The sequence below is a fragment of the Marmota flaviventris genome, chromosome 18 (assembly GCF_047511675.1).
Source record: "Marmota flaviventris isolate mMarFla1 chromosome 18, mMarFla1.hap1, whole genome shotgun sequence".
Taxonomy (NCBI): domain Eukaryota; kingdom Metazoa; phylum Chordata; class Mammalia; order Rodentia; family Sciuridae; genus Marmota; species Marmota flaviventris.
In genome coordinates this window covers 15,962,860-15,983,921 of record NC_092515.1, presented here as the reverse complement: position 1 = coordinate 15,983,921, position 21,062 = coordinate 15,962,860, and the positions used below count along the sequence as shown (strand labels likewise).

The window sequence follows — 21,062 nt, the reverse complement described above, 5'->3', positions numbered from 1 at the left end:
AAATCCTCTGTATATTTCTCCCCCTAGCTCCTGGCATCTTTTTACTCTCTCCATAGTTTTGTATTTTCCAGAATGTTATACAGTTGAAATCATACAGTATTAGATAGCCTTCTTTCAATTAGTAATATGTATCTAGGTTTCCTCTATGTCTTTTCATGGCTTGATAGCTCATTTCTTTTTAGTGCTGAACAATATTCCATTGTCTGGATGTGCCACAGTTTATTTATCCAACCACTGAAGGGTATTTTTGTTGCTTACAGTTTTAGGATATTATGAATAAAGCTGCTATAAATATCTCTGTGTGCAGGTTTTGCTGTAAACAGAATGAAATATTGATGTTAGGGAAGGTGGAAAGTCCAAAGTGCCAAGAATCAATTTCTCCACTTAGACATAAACTACTGACAGAATTTATCTTATGTAATTATTTTTGGGACTCTGGGGCCTATTAAAAGGCTTACAGTTGCTGGAAAGTAAATTGCTATTAGTTTTGGTATGTTTCAACACTCAGCACAATAGCAGCTACCAGACAACACCTCTAGATTTCAGCCATGCTCTCTTTCCTGAGCAGCAGGAGTCATGTTTGACAATAAGAATCTTTTTCAAATATTGGGGATCTATATTCTGATCAGTGATTGCAGCTTCTGATCATGGAGGTAGAGACACAGAGGCAAATCACTATTATTGCAGACCCCACTGAGTGATGTGGCCTTCAAAGGATTTAAAAAGCCAGTCCATGTTTGTTTCCCATTCACTTCCTCATATTTTACCTTTTGGGAAATAGAAATTTAAGGACTAGGACAATTGAAAACCATTATTATATAGGAAATTTTAAAAGTCACTATAAATGCCCAGGGACAGATGTGGGCACAGGAAAAACCTGAGATCTTAAGTTGACAACTCAGGTTCATCCCCAGCAGGAGATACCCTTGTACAATAAACAAAAAACAGCATCAACAAAACTCAGTAAATGCTGGGGAAAGCGAAATATAATTTCCAGTTACTGTAGTATAAGATTCAAATGTCCAGCTGAGAACAAAAATAATCTCAAGGTATACCAAGAAACAGAAAATTATTACTCATTCAAAGGAAAATATAGTCAATGAGTAAGACCAGATGGTGGATATATTAGACAAAGATTTTAAAACAGTTATATTAAAAATGCACAAAGAGCCAATGGTAGATGTCCACAAACAAGTTCAAGAACACATGAAGAAACAAAATGGAAACAATAAAGAAATAGAAAACAGAAAGGTACAAAAATGAAATTTTTGAGCAAAAAGTACAATAACCAAAATGAAAAACTCATTAGGGAGATTCAAAAGAAGATTTTTGAAAGTAGAATAAATTGGCAAACTTCAAAATATGACAATTGAAATCACTGAGTCTAAGGAATAGAAAGGAAAAAAGTGAATAAAGCCTAAGAAACTTGTGGGATACTATTAGTGGGTCAACACGCATCATGGGAGTCAGTACCCCAGTCTGCAGGTTTAAAATAATCTCCACAAACCCTGAAAATTTTTTTAATAGAAAAATTCATCCTATAAGGCATATGAAATTTCAAGAAACTTGGAATAGTCAAAACAACCTTGAGAAAGAATAAAGTTGAAGAACTAATACTTTGTGATTTTGAAATTTACTTTAGGTCTGGGGTTGTGGCTCAATGGTAGAGCGCTTGCCTAGCACTTGTGAGGTACTGGGTTCGATCCTCAACATAAAAAATAAGTAAAATAAAGTTGTTAAAATTTTACTATAAAGCTACAGTATTCCAAACAATGTGGTACTGGGTACACATAGACACATAGACCAATGGCCTTGAGATTCTAGAAATAAACCCACCTGTACATTCACAAATGATTTTCAATAAGAGTGTCAAAACATTCAGTGGAAAAAAAAGATAGCCATTTGAAAAAAATTATGTTGGGAAAAGTGGACACTGGGATACTAAAGACAGGTGGATCTCTCAATGCTTGGGTCCTCTCTGAACAGAGTCTGGTCCCCCCTGGAGGGTGGGAATGGGTGGTGCAGACCTAACGTTCCCCACCAGCCAGTTCAAAGACGTAGAAGATCCTGAGGGTTGTCACAGAGAATGGGCTTTCCTAAGCCCAGCTCTGAGAGTGTGACTGAATTCAGGGTCAATGAATGTCCATGTGGAGACCTTTGTGACCCCCCTCCCCAAATCGTCTGTTTCATTTACCTCCTGGTGGGACCGCGTCCTTAGTCTTGACTGTCTGGCAACTGCGCATGCGCTTGCTGTGAGCCGTTAGATGCAGTCGTAATAATCAACTAGCAGTTGCCTAGTGATGTGTCCCTGAGGCGTTGGGGAGCAGGTGCCTATTGTGACACTGCCTTGGGTTGGGCTCTGACCTGTCTACTCCAGCGGGTTGGCCATTTGTTGGGGCTCTAAGGACCAAAGAAGGCCTGGACAGGCTGAAGGAGTGATGTTGGGGGACAGGGATGGACCCTCGAATCCCAGCCCCAGGACTGGTATGAGCGACTGGGACTGACTCTTTGCACAGGGACATCGCCCTGTGAGCCTGAGGTGTGTATTTGCAGGTAGCTTTGTTCCCACAGGGACTCATGCCAGCAAAGACCCCCACAGCCTGAGGAGCTGTGTGTAGGGATAAGCGGGAACTCTCTCAAATTGGCGTACCTGTCGTTGACCCTGTCCCTGTGCTTCTGCTCCGGTTGTGTGACTGAGCGTGATGTTTTTTCATGGGGATCTCTTGTTTACTCTTCTTATGTGGGGCCAGGGTTGGGAACTATCTTGGGCTGCAGGGGTAGGAAGCTCCTCCCCTCTTAGAGGGAGCACCTTAGTCAAATCAAGAGGACCCCCCACACCCCCAAGAACAAAAACCCCATGGGAGCTCATTGTGGTCCTACTGAGGAGGGAAGATGCAAAAAGAGGTAAAAGAAGGTGGCTTTTGACTTTTTTTTCACCTAAAGCTAAAACTAACTGTAGTACATGGATGAGAATAGGAAAGTGACTTGGGGACAATATTATTAACTAAACTTGCAGCCTTTATGGCAGTTTCACCACTTTTATACCAATATCCAGGATACATTTTGGGCTCATTTTTACTGTGCACTGTCTGGCCTTTTCTATTAGCTACATTTTCCCATATCCTTAAGGAACTTGAGTTGTGTTTGTGTGACTTTTATGAGTAAAATGGCCTCCTAATTAAAGATGGATCAATTCCATGAGTATTTTCTCTTCCATACACATTTTTTTGTGTGTATGTGTGGTACTCTAGATCAAATCTAGGGTCTGAAATATGATAGACAGGTGCTCTACCACTGCTCTACCACTGAGCTATATTCTACAACTAAACTACAACTAAAAAATAAATATTAAAAAAAATATTTAGGAGGAAGTGTGCTAATGTTTGCAATTTACTTTGAAATGCACCAAAATGTAAGGTAAATCAATGGATAAATAAAAACTTGGGTAAATGTGTGATAAAGTAAGTAAAGTAAGTGAACTATGAAATTCTTTTAAATTTTATGTGTGATTAAAAATTTCCATAGTAAAATATTAAGGATGGACTGAGGCTGTAGCTCAGTGGCAGAGTGCTTGCACAGCATGCATGAAACACTGGGTTCGATCCTCAGCACCTCCTAAAAATAAACAAATAAAATAAAGGCATTCTGTCCATCTACAACTAAAAAAAATTGAAAAAAAATCATTAGGGAAATGGGGATGAGTTAAGTTTTGTTTCTAACTAAATTTTATTTTATATTTAAGGTATAATTAACATGACATCATTGTTTTTATATATATACATATATATATATATATGAAAAATAAACAGTTGCTGTAATGTATCGTATATTTTTTCCTAATCTGTAGGTTGTATTTATATTTTGTTGACTGTTTCTTCTGCTATGAAGGAGCTGTTTTGTTTGATATAGTCCTGTGTATTTATTTTTGCTTTTGTAGCCTGAATTATGTGATATCCAAGAAATCATTGCCAAGGCCAATGTCAAGGAGCTTCCCCTGTTTTCTTCTAGTTTTATGGTTTCAGGTCTTGCTTTTAGTCCTGTATAAATCTGTTTTTATACCATAACACAGTATCTAAGGCTAGGTATGTATAAAAATTTGGAGGCTGAAAGTCCAAATTGCATGGCACTGGTTCTGGTGAGGGCTGCCTTTATATGTGTCACATCTTGGTGAATGGCACCATGGTAGGAGTGCATGAGAGTGAGATCCCATGGCAAGGCAGGAAGGTAGAGATTGAGGAGAGGACCAATTTTTTTTCTCTTGAGGGGACTAATGTTTCTTAAGGGAACTTTGTTAATCCCTTCCAACGGCATGCCCCAGTGACCCCTACTAGGCTCTGCCTCTTAAAATTTCCACCACCTCTCATGCTATCACACTGGGGATCAATCTTTTGTCACATTAATCCTTGGAGGACAACCCACATCCAAATCATAGCAAGTTCAAATTTTTTTCTGCTTGATCTAGGGTGCTGTTGAAGCTCTCTACTATGTTCTATATTTGTTAATTGAATTATTCAGTTCCAAGATTTTTGTTTGATTCTTCTTTATGATATCTATTGCTGTTGAATTTCTCATTCAGATCATGATTGTTTTCCTGATTTTGTTGAATTATCTGTGTTTTCTTACATCTCACAGAGTGTCCTTAAGAAAATTATTTTTATTCCTTTTAAGGTAGTTGGTGAATCTCCATTTCTTTGGTCATTATTGGAGAATTATTGTTTCTTTGGTAGTGTCATGTTTTCTTGCCTTTTCATGTTCTTATGTCTACAAATCTGGTGGAAAAATTACCTTTTCTATATTACACAGAGTAGCTTTTGTAGGGAGAGATTTTTCACCTGCATATGGGTCTTAGTGTGCTGGATGGGAAGAGTATGGCTGATTCCCTGAAGTGCAGTGGTATAGCCTCTGTATGGTTTCTTAAGCTTTGATCAACATCAGCGATAGTGCATGTGCCTTGGTGACTTAACCTATAAGGGTTTATAGCAGGAATGACATCATCATAGGTTATTAGGATCCTCAGCAGCAAGGACTTTTGTGGTCCTCCTTTTCTCATTTCTCTCACAGTGATGACTCTTAGCTTAGGGATCCTTCTTTGTATTGAGTCTGACCTAGTCCTTGACTCAGGGACTCACAAACCTGTGGTAGTATTTAGACTTTGGGGTGCAGGTTTGCTCTGAGGCAGAGCTGGATTCAGATTCCTGATAAAACTAGTCTGTCATTCTGAGGCACCTCCAGCAGCTTGGGCCCATGGTCTGGATTATAGATGTGACTTGGAATCCGAGGGCACGCCACAGCACTGGCTCAGCTACTGGGTAGAAGGGATGCAATGGAGGATTGGGCGTGGGAAGCAGGGTGCAGCTGCAATTCAGGACACAGTAATGACTCAGGCCTCAAGGGATCATGTTTTGAATAGTGATGATGGTGGGTCCTGGCAATGTCCCAAATTCTGTGAGGCTAACTGCAGTTATAGTAATGACTCTGGGATGGCAGAGCTCAGCTGTTGCTTGAGCCCTGGAATGTAGGGGGTAGCACAGGGACAGCTGCATGCCTTGGTCAGGGGTATCTCACCAGCTTAGGCTCCAGGTGGCTAGTTCAGTTCCAGGGAAGCAGGACACTACTGTTGTTCAACCTGTAGGGTTGGGTACAACTCAGCCAATGCTGTTTCCCTAGGAGATGGAGTGCCATGTCAGCTCAGTCTGGGATGTGTTGTTGCTTGATTTGGGTCAAGGCACCAGTTCCTTGGAGGGTAATGTGCGGCTTCAGTTCAGGTACAGGAGTGTGGGACTGCTCTGGGTGGCCAAGACACTGTTTACCCAGTAGGCAGGATACCACTTTAGTTCAGGCCTTGAGGGGCAGGGTGCAGCAGCAGCTGAGAAGGTAGATGGAATGGCTTTGTGGTATTTTGCTCCCACAGGGTAGGGTGTAGCAATAGCTTGTCTCAGAGATAGTGGGCCACTAGGCAGTGGTCATTCAGTAGCAATAAGGCCTCAGGAATGAAAGGGTGCTGTGATACTCACCCTGGAGTAGGATACTCCCAGCAAGATGCTATATACAGTATACACATGAATCATAAAGGGTAGAACACAGTGTTGGCTTCGTGTGAAGACTGGGCACCTCCTTCAGTCGGGCTTAGCACCTGTGAGGACAACATGAGTCCCAGGTAGTGAGGATTGTAGAGATCCAAGGTGGTGATTCTCAGGAGCTGTTCTGGAAATACATGCCCATAAGTCCTGAGCAAGAGATGCTGAGCAATTATTGTGCCCCACAATAACTTGGGCTTTACCTCCACTCAGATAATGGGGCATGGCTCCAGGAGTAGGCGTCACCCGGTGGGGTTGAGCTACACGCATCTGTTCCTCTGTAATCCCACCCCTTGCCCCTTCTGGTGTAGAATGTTCCATGGAACCTCCCCTTGTGTGTCCCCTATATAAGAATAAAGAATTCTAGTGGCTCTCTCTCTTTCCACAGGCCCCTAAGGTCACAGAGCCATCCCCAGATTTTGAAAAGGTACTTCTGTGTGTTTGCATGCTTTCTTGGCTGTTTTCTTAAGTTATCAGAAGAGTCAGATTTTGTGAACCCAGCCTTAGGTCGCCAGCTAGGATAGATGGCAATAGGTGGTGGTTGCTGGAGTCCGCTTGCTTACCTTTCTCTTAATTCTGTGCTAACTGCTACTTAGGGGTGGCAGAGGTGAGGTATTGCCTTTTGTTCTTTATGTGACTAGCCTGGGTCTCTATACTTTATAAGGTTTCTACTACTCCTTTAATGTACTTTGGCACTTTTCTTTAGTTATTTTAATCAAAATGTAGTTGTTTGTTGCTTTGCCTGTCTCTGTGTTGGTGGATGAGTGCTAGGGTTTCTAGTCAGCCATGCTGTTGGCATTATTCCCTGGTGTGAGTTTTTTAAAAAAGGAGTTAAATTAAAAACAATTGCAAAAGTCATGTTCCAAATTCCTAAATACTGTTTTTGCATCCCAAAAACTAACTGTTCACATTGAACAGGAATTTTCCCTTTACAGGGACCAGTGTCCTTCAGGGATGTGACTATAGATTTCAGCAGAGAGGAATGGCAGCATCTGGATCCTGCTCAGAGAAACCTCTACCGGGATGTGATGCAGGAGACCTACAGCCACCTGCTCTCAGTAGGTAAGCTTTGTCACCGTGGTATCTGAAAGGAGGTTTCTGAGAGTGTTTCCACTCTCAGTTGGATGAATTCTGTGGAACAATGTCCAGAATTCTTTATCTCCTTTGAGAATCTTCATATTACTCTATTCATAGAGATACATGACTACTCTTCTTAAAAAAAAAACTTTATTGACTCATAAGATTAATTGGGCTGCTGGGCGTGGTGGCACATGCCTATAATTCCAGCAGCTAGGAAGGCTGAGATAGGAGGATCGTGAGTTCAAAGCCAGCCTCAGCAATGGTGAGGTGCTAAGTATCTCAGTGAGACTGTGTCTCTAAATAAATACAAAATAGGGCTGGGGATGAGGCTTAGTGGTTGAGTGCCTGAGTTCAATCCCTGCTACCAAAAAAGAAAAACAAATTGATAGATTGGGCTCTGAAACTGAATTAGCTGGAACCAGTCCTCTGTCATTTCCCATGAACAGGGTATCAAGTTCCTGAGTCAGAGGTTTTCATGGTGGAACAAGGACAGGAGCCGTGGGCACTGCAGGGTGAGAACCCACACCAGAGCTGTCCAGGTGAGTGAGTGTCACCCTTGTAAATGGGAGATAAGGGAGTTTCAGCAACGCAAGAGAGCAAATCTCAGCTGTCTTTAAGAATCTGAGGTGCTTTGAAATGCTTTTCTGGAAGGTACTCAATTTTTTGAGTGTCCTCGATATTGACTTTTCAGATAACTAAATGCCTTCTACCTGATTGACCTTTGCCATTTCTGTCTTCCTTGGCTTTTTGAATTCTGCCCGTAACAAATGGTCTCATTAAGGATTATTCTTTTTTGTTATGCCCTTTTTCTCTTAACTTTTTTTTTTTAAATCCCTACCTTTCATGTAGTTCTAGAGTCTTTGTTTACACATCCAGGCATTTATGGATCTACTTTACTTCAGATTTACTATGTGACACATATTCACATTCCTGTTAGTCCCTTTTTCTTTCTGAGATGCCTCAGAACTTTTGTCTCCTGCTGCCCCCAACCGATGTGGGCAGCTGAACTTAAGGTGGCTCGTGTGAATTTCCAGGGACACCAAATAAAACACAGACACACACTTTACCTTTAAACAAGCTTCAGGACAGCTTCTCCACTCTCGGCCTCAGGCTCCCCAAATAGGAGAGCAAGAGAAAGTCACGAAAGTTTGGCAAGAGAGAGCGAGCACATTCAGAAGTGGGCCTTTATTGGGGGGACCCTTGTTCTGAGAAAGTTCCATCCAAAAAAAGACCAGAAGGGGCAGGATTACAAGGGTCAGGTGAGTGTAATTCAAGGGGCATCGCCCACATCTGAAGATATGCCCTTAACTTCCTGAACTGGGACAACGAAATGTAGTGATGGTCAAAGCCTTGCTTCAGGATGGAAGGCTTGAGTCATTCAGAGTGGCTCCCTACAGTCTCCAACCTGGGACTCCTCCTGTTTTCTCCATAGTTATTTCCATGAGATTTTTCATTTCTTCAGTTTCCCAATTGATGATGTGGGGGTCACTGTCACTTAACCTTTGGGTATACTTATATGTGATACTTGACATTATCAGTCACCTTTCCCAAACTTTCCTTCTCATGCTGCTTGAGTGACTTCACATTAACTAGGGTTTCTCTGCCTGATCGGTTGGATTTATTGTTACTATTTTGTGTACCTTATCTGCTTGAGTTTAATCATAGTCTTCAGTTAACACTCCCACTATAGGTCACTCTTTTGTATGACCCAAACTTTTTTGGGGGGGGACTGAGGATTGAATCCAGGGGCGCTTAACCACTGAGCAACCTCCCCAGTCCTTTTTATTTTTTATTTTGAGACAGGGTCTTGCTAAGTTGCTGAGGGCCTTGCTGATTTGCTGAGACTTCTCTCAAACTCATAATCCTCTTATTCCAGTCTCCCAAGCCACTGAGATTACAGGCATGTGCTACCTGGCTGATAGAAACATTTTTAATTCATGCTTGTTATAAAATTTATAGTAAATTAGGGCTATGTATCATTAGATTACATAAATATAACTTTGCAATATATCTTGTTCTTTGCCTTATTTTTTCCCACATGTCCATAGTGCTATCTGCTTAGTTTATTTCCTTTCTTGAATTGTATGCCAGAATGTTTCCTATCAATACCATCGTCAACCTCCTCATCAAATGACACTCACCCTTTTCTCTTTGTTCAACCTGGATGAGGTATTTGTACCCTTCCCTTTAGCCTCTTTTAGCTGTTCTTTGAGCTAAAATCACCTCTTTCTTTTCTGAGAAGATGTATTTGGGTTTCAAACCTTATAACAGATTTCTGAAAAACTTCTTTCCACATTGAGCAGTGGGGTGGTATTACAAGTGATGTTTTCTTGTATTTTATTCTAGAAGAATTGCAGCAGATTGGTGATCAGATAGTCACCTATCATCAAACAGGAAGTAAATCAATAAATGATACTGCTTTCATCAAGAAAATATGGACTACAAAGAGTCATCATGAGTATGAAGGCATTACAAAAATAATCCACATGAGCCCAAACATTATTCCCCCCTCCAAAAGACCCCACCAATTTGGCTCATTTGGGAATGTCTTGAAACATAATTTAGATTTATACAGTCATTATAGAAGTAATACATCAAATAGCATTAAAAAGATGACTGAATGTAGTAAAATTTCTTCCTATACTGATGACCATGAGTATACTCTAACAGGAGAGAAATTATGGAACCATAATCAAAGTAGAACAAATCTCAGTTATCAACAAGTACCCTCTCGATATCAGAAAATTCATACGGGAGAGAAATCCTATGATTGTGCAGAATTTGGAAAGATCTTCACCCATAAATCACAGCTCAAGGTACATATGAGAGTTCATACAGGAGAAAAACTCTATGTATGTATTGAATGTGGCAAGGCTTTTGTGCATAAGCCAGAATTCATCACACATCAAAAAACCCATACTAGAGAAAAGCCCTATAAATGCAATGAATGCGGAAAGTCCTTTTTCCAAGTGTCTTCTCTCTTCAGGCATCATAGAATTCACACTGGAGAGAAACTCTATGAATGCAGTGAATGTGGGAAAGGCTTCTCTTATAACTCAGATCTCAGTATACATCAGAAAATTCATACTGGAGAGAGACACCATGAATGCGGTGACTGTGGCAAAGCATTTACACAAAAGTCCACACTCAAGATGCATCAGAAAATTCATACAGGAGAGCGATCCTACATATGTATTGAATGTGGACAGGCCTTCATCCAGAAGACACACTTGGTTGCACACCGAAGAATTCATACTGGAGAAAAGCCATATGAATGCAGTTACTGTGGGAAAGCCTTCATTTCCAAGTCTCAACTCCAGGTACATCAACGAATTCACACAAGAGTAAAGCCCTATTCATGTACCGAATATGGGAAGGTCTTCAACAATAGTTCTAACCTTGTTGCAAATAAGAAAGTTCAAATTAGAGAGAAATCGTCCATATGTGCTGAATGTGGGAAGGCCTTTACTTACAGGTCAGAGTTAATTATTCATCAGAGAATTCACACTGGAGAGAAACCCTATGAATGTGGTGACTGTGGAAAAGCCTTTACTCAGAAGTCAGCACTCACAGTGCATCAGAGAATTCATACAGGAGAAAAATCCTATGTGTGCACGAAGTGTGGGCTGGCCTTCATCCAGAAGGCACACTTGATTGCACATCAAATTATTCATACTGGAGAGAAACCTTATAAATGTGGTCACTGTGGGAAATTCTTTACTTCTAAGTCACAACTGCATGTGCATAAACGAATTCACACAGGAGAAAAACCTTACATGTGCAATAAATGTGGGAAGGCATTCACCAACAGGTCAAATCTCATCACACATCAGAAAACTCATACAGGAGAAAAGTCTTATGTATGTTCTAAATGTGGAAAGGCCTTTACTCAGAGATCAGACTTGATAACACATCAGAGAATTCATACCGGAGAGAAACCTTATGAATGCAGTACCTGTGGAAAAGCCTTCACCCAAAAGTCACACCTCAATATACACCAGAAAATTCATACTGGAGAGAGGCAGTATGAATGCCATGAATGTGGGAAAGCCTTCAATCAGAAATCAATACTCATTGTGCATCAGAAAATTCATACGGGGGAGAAACCCTATGTATGCACTGAATGTGGAAGAGCCTTTATCCGAAAGTCAAACTTCATTACTCATCAAAGAATTCATACAGGAGAGAAACCTTATGAATGCAGTGATTGTGGGAAGTCCTTCACGTCCAAGTCTCAGCTGCTGGTACATCAGCCAATTCACACAGGCGAGAAACCCTATGTGTGTGGTGAATGTGGCAAGGCCTTTAGTGGCAGGTCAAATCTCAGTAAACACCAAAAAACCCACACAGGAGAGAAGCCTTACATCTGTTCTGAATGTGGGAAGACCTTCAGACAGAAGTCAGAGTTGATTACACATCACAGAATTCATACTGGAGAGAAACCTTATGAATGCAGTGACTGTGGGAAATCTTTCACTAAGAAATCTCAGCTCCAAGTGCATCAGCGAATTCACACAGGCGAAAAGCCTTATGTGTGTGCTGAATGTGGCAAAGCCTTTACTGACAGGTCAAATTTGAATAAACACCAAACAACACATACTGGAGACAAGCCCTACAAGTGTGTAGTCTGTGGGAAAGGCTTTGTTCAGAAATCTGTACTCAATGTGCACCAGAGTATTCACACTTAAACAGTGTGAGAAAAACCTTACTGAGGACATGACACTATTGAATCCATGCAACAGAATAATATGTATATTATTGTAAGTAGAAATGCCCACAGCAGAATGTGACACTGCACTGTTTACAAGAGGACCTCTGAGAAGGAGCTGAATGGCGGGGTGGGGGGATTCTACATTGTCATCACCATTGTTAAATCCTGGGGCATACTGAGAAGGAACTGGTGCTTTAGAGGAAGCCTTCTCATGAAAAATACAGTGGAACATAGGTACCAAATTCTTCATAGGAAGGATAAATTATAATCATGATAATCCTCTTGGTGGAATAGGGACAATGCCAACAAATTGAACAGTAAAACAACACAATATAGAGGGTGGTGATATGTCCTTAGTTCTGTAAGTTGTTTCCTGAAGAACATATCTAACAGGCATGAGGGTTTTCATTCTTTGGTTGAATCTAACACATTTGTGTATATTCAGTCTACCATTGCTGCTTCTATCAAGGAAGTGATGTAATAAAATATATTCCTTATCTATACTGACACAAAAGAGTGTATGTGGATTTACCATTATCATCTAACACAGGATTTGTCACCCCACTTACAGCTACTTGTAGTGTCTTCGTGCCTCAGAAGCTATCATCACATTGTCTTCTGACCCCCAGCATAGTATCTTTTGAACTCAGTTCACTGTCTTTGGGAGAGCCATTTGAGGTAAGAATTTTCAGGTCATCTGGGTCAAATTAAGTCTCCCTTAGTCACAGTTCTTCACACTTATTTGCCTTCCTTAATGACTCAACTTACATAAGAACAAATTACTAACTTATAACAAACCCCAACATATATTATGTTTTGTGTTCATCTTCATGTCATGTACTCCACAAAGACCTCCTCCCCGCATGCCTTCAACACATTCATTTAGTTCCTGTCTTGGACCTTTGAATTTGCTGTGCCTCTGCACAGAGCACTGTTTTTCATTATATCTTTGTAGCTTTTCCCTTTATGCCTTTCCTCCAAGGTCACCTCATAGCCCTTCCCTACCTGATTAAAATCCAAGCCCCCTCTACCTTCCCCTTTTATCTTTCTCCATAGCACTTATGCCATGGAGCCTTATCTATGATGCTTTTTTGCCTGTGGCTCCCACTCTAGAATTTTTTTTTTGTTTTCTTCACCACTAGGGGCCTAGACCCATGTCTGCCATGTAGCAGGCATATGCACATTGTGGAGTATTGACCCATCCTTACCCCAGATTCCCTCGGTTCCTTTCTGTTTTGCAGCATATGAGGCTCCAAAAGGGAGAACCAGCTTGCTTAAAACATGGTAAGCATTTCCATTTTTAATGTTTACTTAAGCTGTGTCCCTTCCTAGCCCTAAAGCTAAATAAAGTCTATAAAATTTCTCGATACTAACCCATTTAAAGAAGAAAAATTTAGGTATAGGAAATCCCAGGATTCCCTGCCATGATTCTAAAATTCCAAAATGTCAGTTCCAGAGTGTTTTTTAAAATCCCACTCATTTTGAAGCCCCTGCATTCACAGTTCTACGCTGCACAAAGTCCAGAGTTCTAACACCAAATAATTCCATCTGTAGACCTGCTTATCCTGTTTTGACAGGTGTGCCAAGTATGGAAGGGCCAAGAGTAGGCAAGGTTGGATCTTGCAAATTAGGTGACCAACCCCAAATGGGTAGCATTAGCTTACAGATACTTGGGCATGTTTTGAAATTCAGCTTCTGGATGGCCTTACTGGAGCCAGCAGAATGATTTGTCTAGGGCCAATGCATTGGCAATGCTGGGAGTGGGAAATAGGCTGTGCAGAGATGGTCTTGTTCTTGTGAAGGGCAATATGAAGAGGTAAGGATAGAGACCAAGAGATGACCTGATCAAGGGGGGGAGGGCTGGGGATTTATTGCCCTGGCTCCTGATGGGGCAGTGCTCCATGATCTATCCCACTGTCCTTGCCTAGCTTAATATCTGCTCATCCACATTTATGTCTCCACACTCTTCCTTCACTGTATCTGATGATGCACAGGATGACCTTCCCTATCTTAGAAGATTGTTGTTGACCATTACCTCCTTTTTCCCCATCCAGCACTGTAGCTAAGATTTCACTACTGTTTCACCAACTTAGAATATCTCGTGACCCTCCATTTCCCCCCAACTTAGGGCAGTGGCTACTGACCTTTCAGAGTAATTATGGTCACCTTTTCCCCCTTCTTAATCTGCCCCAGAATAATGTCTGTCCACTCTCTGTTATCCCCTTTTTATGTGTGTCACCCCTACTTAATCCCTGGAAATAGTACCTGTAGATTTTATTACTTCCTCCCTCCCCCAATTTCACTTCAGCATATTTGTTACTTCATCCTATTTGTGACAATGTCTGCTAACTTCCATGCTCCAGTGTCTGATGACCACTTAATACAATGTCAGAATTAAGAAATATTGGCAAATCCAAATGTTAGCTGATAATTTTATTACATCTGTAGGGGGATGTGTGATCCCCCTCCACTTATTTGTCCATCACAGTGGTAACCAGTGATCTTCTATTACTCACTTAGCAGTCTCTGTAACTATCCCCAGTACAGCACTTGGTGATTCTTCCAATATGGTTCATACTGTTAACCTGCCTTTCTCCTCTGTAGTAAAGGTAAATGGCTGATAACAAACCATAACCACATTTCCCATCTACATTTTGGAGCCTCCATTGCACTCTCCATAGCACCCTATTAACAATAGGACAATTATGATGGGGGCCCTACATTCCCATGTCTGTTATATCTTGACCAGTGACACAGTATCTGTGACCCCTCCCCATCAAATCCTGGCACTATATGCTGGTTCCTCACTAACCCCTCTAGTATAATGTCTGTAGATTCCTCACTGCCCCCATTACTTTTTGAGGCCCCCAGTCGTCCTTGACTACTCCCAAGTTTCTCAGCACTGTTTCCCCGTGTTTGTAGATAGAAGGCCTGAGGGACAAGGATGAGGTCCCAGCCTCATAGACACCCACCTTCTGAGTGCCTCATAAAGCACAGGGCAATTATCAACCCAGGATGGCTGAGGAGGATCTGGGGATATCAGGAGATCACAAGTTGAGCTTCAAATTTTTGAGAAGTGACACAAGAAGAATGGTGAGAGAAAGCTGTGAACCTAGGTTCAAATTCTGGCACAACAGTGATCTATTTAGGAATTACTGTCTAGGAGTTGCCTTGATTGCCTCACCTTTAAAATGGGGTTATGGAATTTGCTGGTAAGTGGATGGAACTAGCATAACATGTAGACAATCATGCTACAAGTGAAATAAGCCCCCAAAGTCAAAGGTTGAATGTTTTCTCTGATATGCAGAAACTAGTTCAAAATAAGGGATAATAAGAAAGAGAGAATGGGGGGAAAGGGAGGGAGGAATTCCATCAAAACAGAAGAAAAAATTGTTGAACTAATGAAGGGAATTGATGGCAGAGAGGTGGAGTGGGGTAAGGGAAGGACAGTAGCATTGATCTGACTTAACTTTTATGTACATATATGAATCTTACCATCATGTATATCCACAAGGCATTAAGAAAAAAGAAAAACTATAAATAGCAGAAATACCAGTAGAGGGAACAGGGGCAGGGGAAGGAATGGGGAAGTAATGGGGACTGAGTTAGAGGAAATGATAGTCCATGTTTTTATAATTATGCCAAAATGAACCCTGATGTTATGTATAAGTAAAAAGAGTCAATAAAAATGGGGTTATGCAAGAATGAAGTGCCAATATGGGTTACATGATGGGAGCAGGACTGGCAGAGCCCAATGAGGGTGCCCTATTAATTAAATTATAAGCTGACAGAAGCACCTGACCATCCTCTACAGGCCCAAGCCTCATGGAGGGAAAACATTTTGTTGTAAATTACTTTCCATTATTTTACTTTTATAGTTGTCATTGCATAACAGTTCTAATACATGACTAGGGGGATATGACTTTTTACATTTTATTGCAGTCTTAGGGTCACACAAAATTAGAAGTTACAGAGATTTCCCGTACATTTCTACCACTGCATACATAGTCTCTTCCATTATCACATCCCCCCACCAGAGTGGTACATTTGGGGTTTTTTCTTCTAATTAAGGCTACAATTTTTATTTGTTTTAATTAGTTACACATGACAGTAGACTGCATTTTGACATACCCAATCTGTTTACAATTGAAGAACCTACATTGACACTCATTATCACCCAAAGTTCACAGTTTACATTAGAATTCATTTTTATTAGCACTTTTATTTTTTAATAGAGCTTTATGGTTATACATAATAGTTGGTTTCTCCTAACAAACTCATACATGCATGGAAATTGATATCAGTTCATGATCCCCCTTTTTCCTCCCATCTCCCCCCTTTCTCTACTAGACTTCCTTTTTCTTGTCTATTAATTTGTATTCAATTGTTTCCTTATGTAATCTTATGTCACTGTACATTCTATAGGTTGAGACAAACTAATAATGACATGTATTCATCATTAGGATACAGAGTAGCTTTACCGCCCTAAAAATCCTCTGTATATTTCTCCCCCTAGCTCCTGGCATCTTTTTACTCTCTCCATAGTTTTGTATTTTCCAGAATGTTATACAGTTGAAATCATACAGTATTAGATAGCCTTCTTTCAATTAGTAATATGTATCTAGGTTTCCTCTATGTCTTTTCATGGCTTGATAGCTCATTTCTTTTTAGTGCTGAACAATATTCCATTGTCTGGATGTGCCACAGTTTATTTATCCAACCACTGAAGGGTATTTTTGTTGCTTACAGTTTTAGGATATTATGAATAAAGCTGCTATAAATATCTCTGTGTGCAGGTTTTGCTGTAAACAGAATGAAATATTGATGTTAGGGAAGGTGGAAAGTCCAAAGTGCCAAGAATCAATTTCTCCACTTAGACATAAACTACTGACAGAATTTATCTTATGTAATTATTTTTGGGACTCTGGGGCCTATTAAAAGGCTTACAGTTGCTGGAAAGTAAATTGCTATTAGTTTTGGTATGTTTCAACACTCAGCACAATAGCAGCTACCAGACAACACCTCTAGATTTCAGCCATGCTCTCTTTCCTGAGCAGCAGGAGTCATGTTTGACAATAAGAATCTTTTTCAAATATTGGGGATCTATATTCTGATCAGTGATTGCAGCTTCTGATCATGGAGGTAGAGACACAGAGGCAAATCACTATTATTGCAGACCCCACTGAGTGATGTGGCCTTCAAAGGATTTAAAAAGCCAGTCCATGTTTGTTTCCCATTCACTTCCTCATATTTTACCTTTTGGGAAATAGAAATTTAAGGACTAGGACAATTGAAAACCATTATTATATAGGAAATTTTAAAAGTCACTATAAATGCCCAGGGACAGATGTGGGCACAGGAAAAACCTGAGATCTTAAGTTGACAACTCAGGTTCATCCCCAGCAGGAGATACCCTTGTACAATAAACAAAAAACAGCATCAACAAAACTCAGTAAATGCTGGGGAAAGCGAAATATAATTTCCAGTTACTGTAGTATAAGATTCAAATGTCCAGCTGAGAACAAAAATAATCTCAAGGTATACCAAGAAACAGAAAATTATTACTCATTCAAAGGAAAATATAGTCAATGAGTAAGACCAGATGGTGGATATATTAGACAAAGATTTTAAAACAGTTATATTAAAAATGCACAAAGAGCCAATGGTAGATGTCCACAAACAAGTTCAAGAACACATGAAGAAACAAAATGGAAACAATAAAGAAATAGAAAACAGAAAGGTACAAAAATGAAATTTTTGAGCAAAAAGTACAATAACCAAAATGAAAAACTCATTAGGGAGATTCAAAAGAAGATTTTTGAAAGTAGAATAAATTGGCAAACTTCAAAATATGACAATTGAAATCACTGAGTCTAAGGAATAGAAAGGAAAAAAGTGAATAAAGCCTAAGAAACTTGTGGGATACTATTAGTGGGTCAACACGCATCATGGGAGTCAGTACCCCAGTCTGCAGGTTTAAAATAATCTCCACAAACCCTGAAAATTTTTTTAATAGAAAAATTCATCCTATAAGGCATATGAAATTTCAAGAAACTTGGAATAGTCAAAACAACCTTGAGAAAGAATAAAGTTGAAGAACTAATACTTTGTGATTTTGAAATTTACTTTAGGTCTGGGGTTGTGGCTCAATGGTAGAGCGCTTGCCTAGCACTTGTGAGGTACTGGGTTCGATCCTCAACATAAAAAATAAGTAAAATAAAGTTGTTAAAATTTTACTATAAAGCTACAGTATTCCAAACAATGTGGTACTGGGTACACATAGACACATAGACCAATGGCCTTGAGATTCTAGAAATAAACCCACCTGTACATTCACAAATGATTTTCAATAAGAGTGTCAAAACATTCAGTGGAAAAAAAAGATAGCCATTTGAAAAAAATTATGTTGGGAAAAGTGGACACTGGGATACTAAAGACAGGTGGATCTCTCAATGCTTGGGTCCTCTCTGAACAGAGTCTGGTCCCCCCTGGAGGGTGGGAATGGGTGGTGCAGACCTAACGTTCCCCACCAGCCAGTTCAAAGACGTAGAAGATCCTGAGGGTTGTCACAGAGAATGGGCTTTCCTAAGCCCAGCTCTGAGAGTGTGACTGAATTCAGGGTCAATGAATGTCCATGTGGAGACCTTTGTGACCCCCCTCCCCAAATCGTCTGTTTCATTTACCTCCTGGTGGGACCGCGTCCTTAGTCTTGACTGTCTGGCAACTGCGCATGCGCTTGCTGTGAGCCGTTAGATGCAGTCGTAATAATCAACTAGCAGTTGCCTAGTGATGTGTCCCTGAGGCGTTGGGGAGCAGGTGCCTATTGTGACACTGCCTTGGGTTGGGCTCTGACCTGTCTACTCCAGCGGGTTGGCCATTTGTTGGGGCTCTAAGGACCAAAGAAGGCCTGGACAGGCTGAAGGAGTGATGTTGGGGGACAGGGATGGACCCTCGAATCCCAGCCCCAGGACTGGTATGAGCGACTGGGACTGACTCTTTGCACAGGGACATCGCCCTGTGAGCCTGAGGTGTGTATTTGCAGGTAGCTTTGTTCCCACAGGGACTCATGCCAGCAAAGACCCCCACAGCCTGAGGAGCTGTGTGTAGGGATAAGCGGGAACTCTCTCAAATTGGCGTACCTGTCGTTGACCCTGTCCCTGTGCTTCTGCTCCGGTTGTGTGACTGAGCGTGATGTTTTTTCATGGGGATCTCTTGTTTACTCTTCTTATGTGGGGCCAGGGTTGGGAACTATCTTGGGCTGCAGGGGTAGGAAGCTCCTCCCCTCTTAGAGGGAGCACCTTAGTCAAATCAAGAGGACCCCCCACACCCCCAAGAACAAAAACCCCATGGGAGCTCATTGTGGTCCTACTGAGGAGGGAAGATGCAAAAAGAGGTAAAAGAAGGTGGCTTTTGACTTTTTTTTCACCTAAAGCTAAAACTAACTGTAGTACATGGATGAGAATAGGAAAGTGACTTGGGGACAATATTATTAACTAAACTTGCAGCCTTTATGGCAGTTTCACCACTTTTATACCAATATCCAGGATACATTTTGGGCTCATTTTTACTGTGCACTGTCTGGCCTTTTCTATTAGCTACATTTTCCCATATCCTTAAGGAACTTGAGTTGTGTTTGTGTGACTTTTATGAGTAAAATGGCCTCCTAATTAAAGATGGATCAATTCCATGAGTATTTTCTCTTCCATACACATTTTTTTGTGTGTATGTGTGGTACTCTAGATCAAATCTAGGGTCTGAAATATGATAGACAGGTGCTCTACCACTGCTCTACCACTGAGCTATATTCTACAACTAAACTACAACTAAAAAATAAATATTAAAAAAAATATTTAGGAGGAAGTGTGCTAATGTTTGCAATTTACTTTGAAATGCACCAAAATGTAAGGTAAATCAATGGATAAATAAAAACTTGGGTAAATGTGTGATAAAGTAAGTAAAGTAAGTGAACTATGAAATTCTTTTAAATTTTATGTGTGATTAAAAATTTCCATAGTAAAATATTAAGGATGGACTGAGGCTGTAGCTCAGTGGCAGAGTGCTTGCACAGCATGCATGAAACACTGGGTTCGATCCTCAGCACCTCCTAAAAATAAACAAATAAAATAAAGGCATTCTGTCCATCTACAACTAAAAAAAATTGAAAAAAAATCATTAGGGAAATGGGGATGAGTTAAGTTTTGTTTCTAACTAAATTTTATTTTATATTTAAGGTATAATTAACATGACATCATTGTTTTTATATATATACATATATATATATATATATGAAAAATAAACAGTTGCTGTAATGTATCGTATATTTTTTCCTAATCTGTAGGTTGTATTTATATTTTGTTGACTGTTTCTTCTGCTATGAAGGAGCTGTTTTGTTTGATATAGTCCTGTGTATTTATTTTTGCTTTTGTAGCCTGAATTATGTGATATCCAAGAAATCATTGCCAAGGCCAATGTCAAGGAGCTTCCCCTGTTTTCTTCTAGTTTTATGGTTTCAGGTCTTGCTTTTAGTCCTGTATAAATCTGTTTTTATACCATAACACAGTATCTAAGGCTAGGTATGTATAAAAATTTGGAGGCTGAAAGTCCAAATTGCATGGCACTGGTTCTGGTGAGGGCTGCCTTTATATGTGTCACATCTTGGTGAATGGCACCATGGTAGGAGTGCATGAGAGTGAGATCCCATGGCAAGGCAGGAAGGTAGAGATTGAGGAGAGGACCAATTTTTTTTCTCTTGAGGGGACTAATGTTTCTTAAGGGAACTTTGTTAATCCCTTCCAACGGCATGCCCCAGTGACCCCTACTAGGCTCTGCCTCTTAAAATTTCCACCACCTCTCATGCTATCACACTGGGGATCAATCTTTTGTCACATTAATCCTTGGAGGACAACCCACATCCAAATCATAGCAAGTTCAAATTTTTTTCTGCTTGATCTAGGGTGCTGTTGAAGCTCTCTACTATGTTCTATATTTGTTAATTGAATTATTCAGTTCCAAGATTTTTGTTTGATTCTTCTTTATGATATCTATTGCTGTTGAATTTCTCATTCAGATCATGATTGTTTTCCTGATTTTGTTGAATTATCTGTGTTTTCTTACATCTCACAGAGTGTCCTTAAGAAAATTATTTTTATTCCTTTTAAGGTAGTTGGTGAATCTCCATTTCTTTGGTCATTATT

The 21,062-nt window shown here is 40.3% G+C and overlaps 1 protein-coding gene across 2 annotated transcripts; it reads left to right on the top strand.

Annotated features, from left to right (window-relative positions):
• The first annotated feature begins 6,470 nt into the window (after positions 1 to 6,470).
• Positions 6,471 to 12,825, top strand: LOC139701381 (zinc finger protein 585A-like). Of its 2 annotated transcripts, XM_071604982.1 has the most exons (4): positions 6,471 to 6,504; positions 7,013 to 7,139; positions 7,604 to 7,696; positions 9,504 to 12,825. In XM_071604982.1, the coding sequence occupies exons 2-4, from the start codon at positions 7,106 to 7,108 to the stop codon at positions 11,843 to 11,845; spliced, it is 2,469 nt and encodes an 822-aa protein (XP_071461083.1). In that variant the 5' UTR covers positions 6,471 to 6,504; positions 7,013 to 7,105; the 3' UTR covers positions 11,846 to 12,825. The 2 variants fall into 2 exon arrangements, with proteins under 2 accessions (XP_071461083.1, XP_071461082.1); XM_071604981.1 differs by lacking the exons at positions 6,471 to 6,504; positions 7,604 to 7,696 and having other exon boundaries at positions 6,585 to 7,139.
• The last annotated feature ends 8,237 nt before the right edge of the window (positions 12,826 to 21,062 follow it).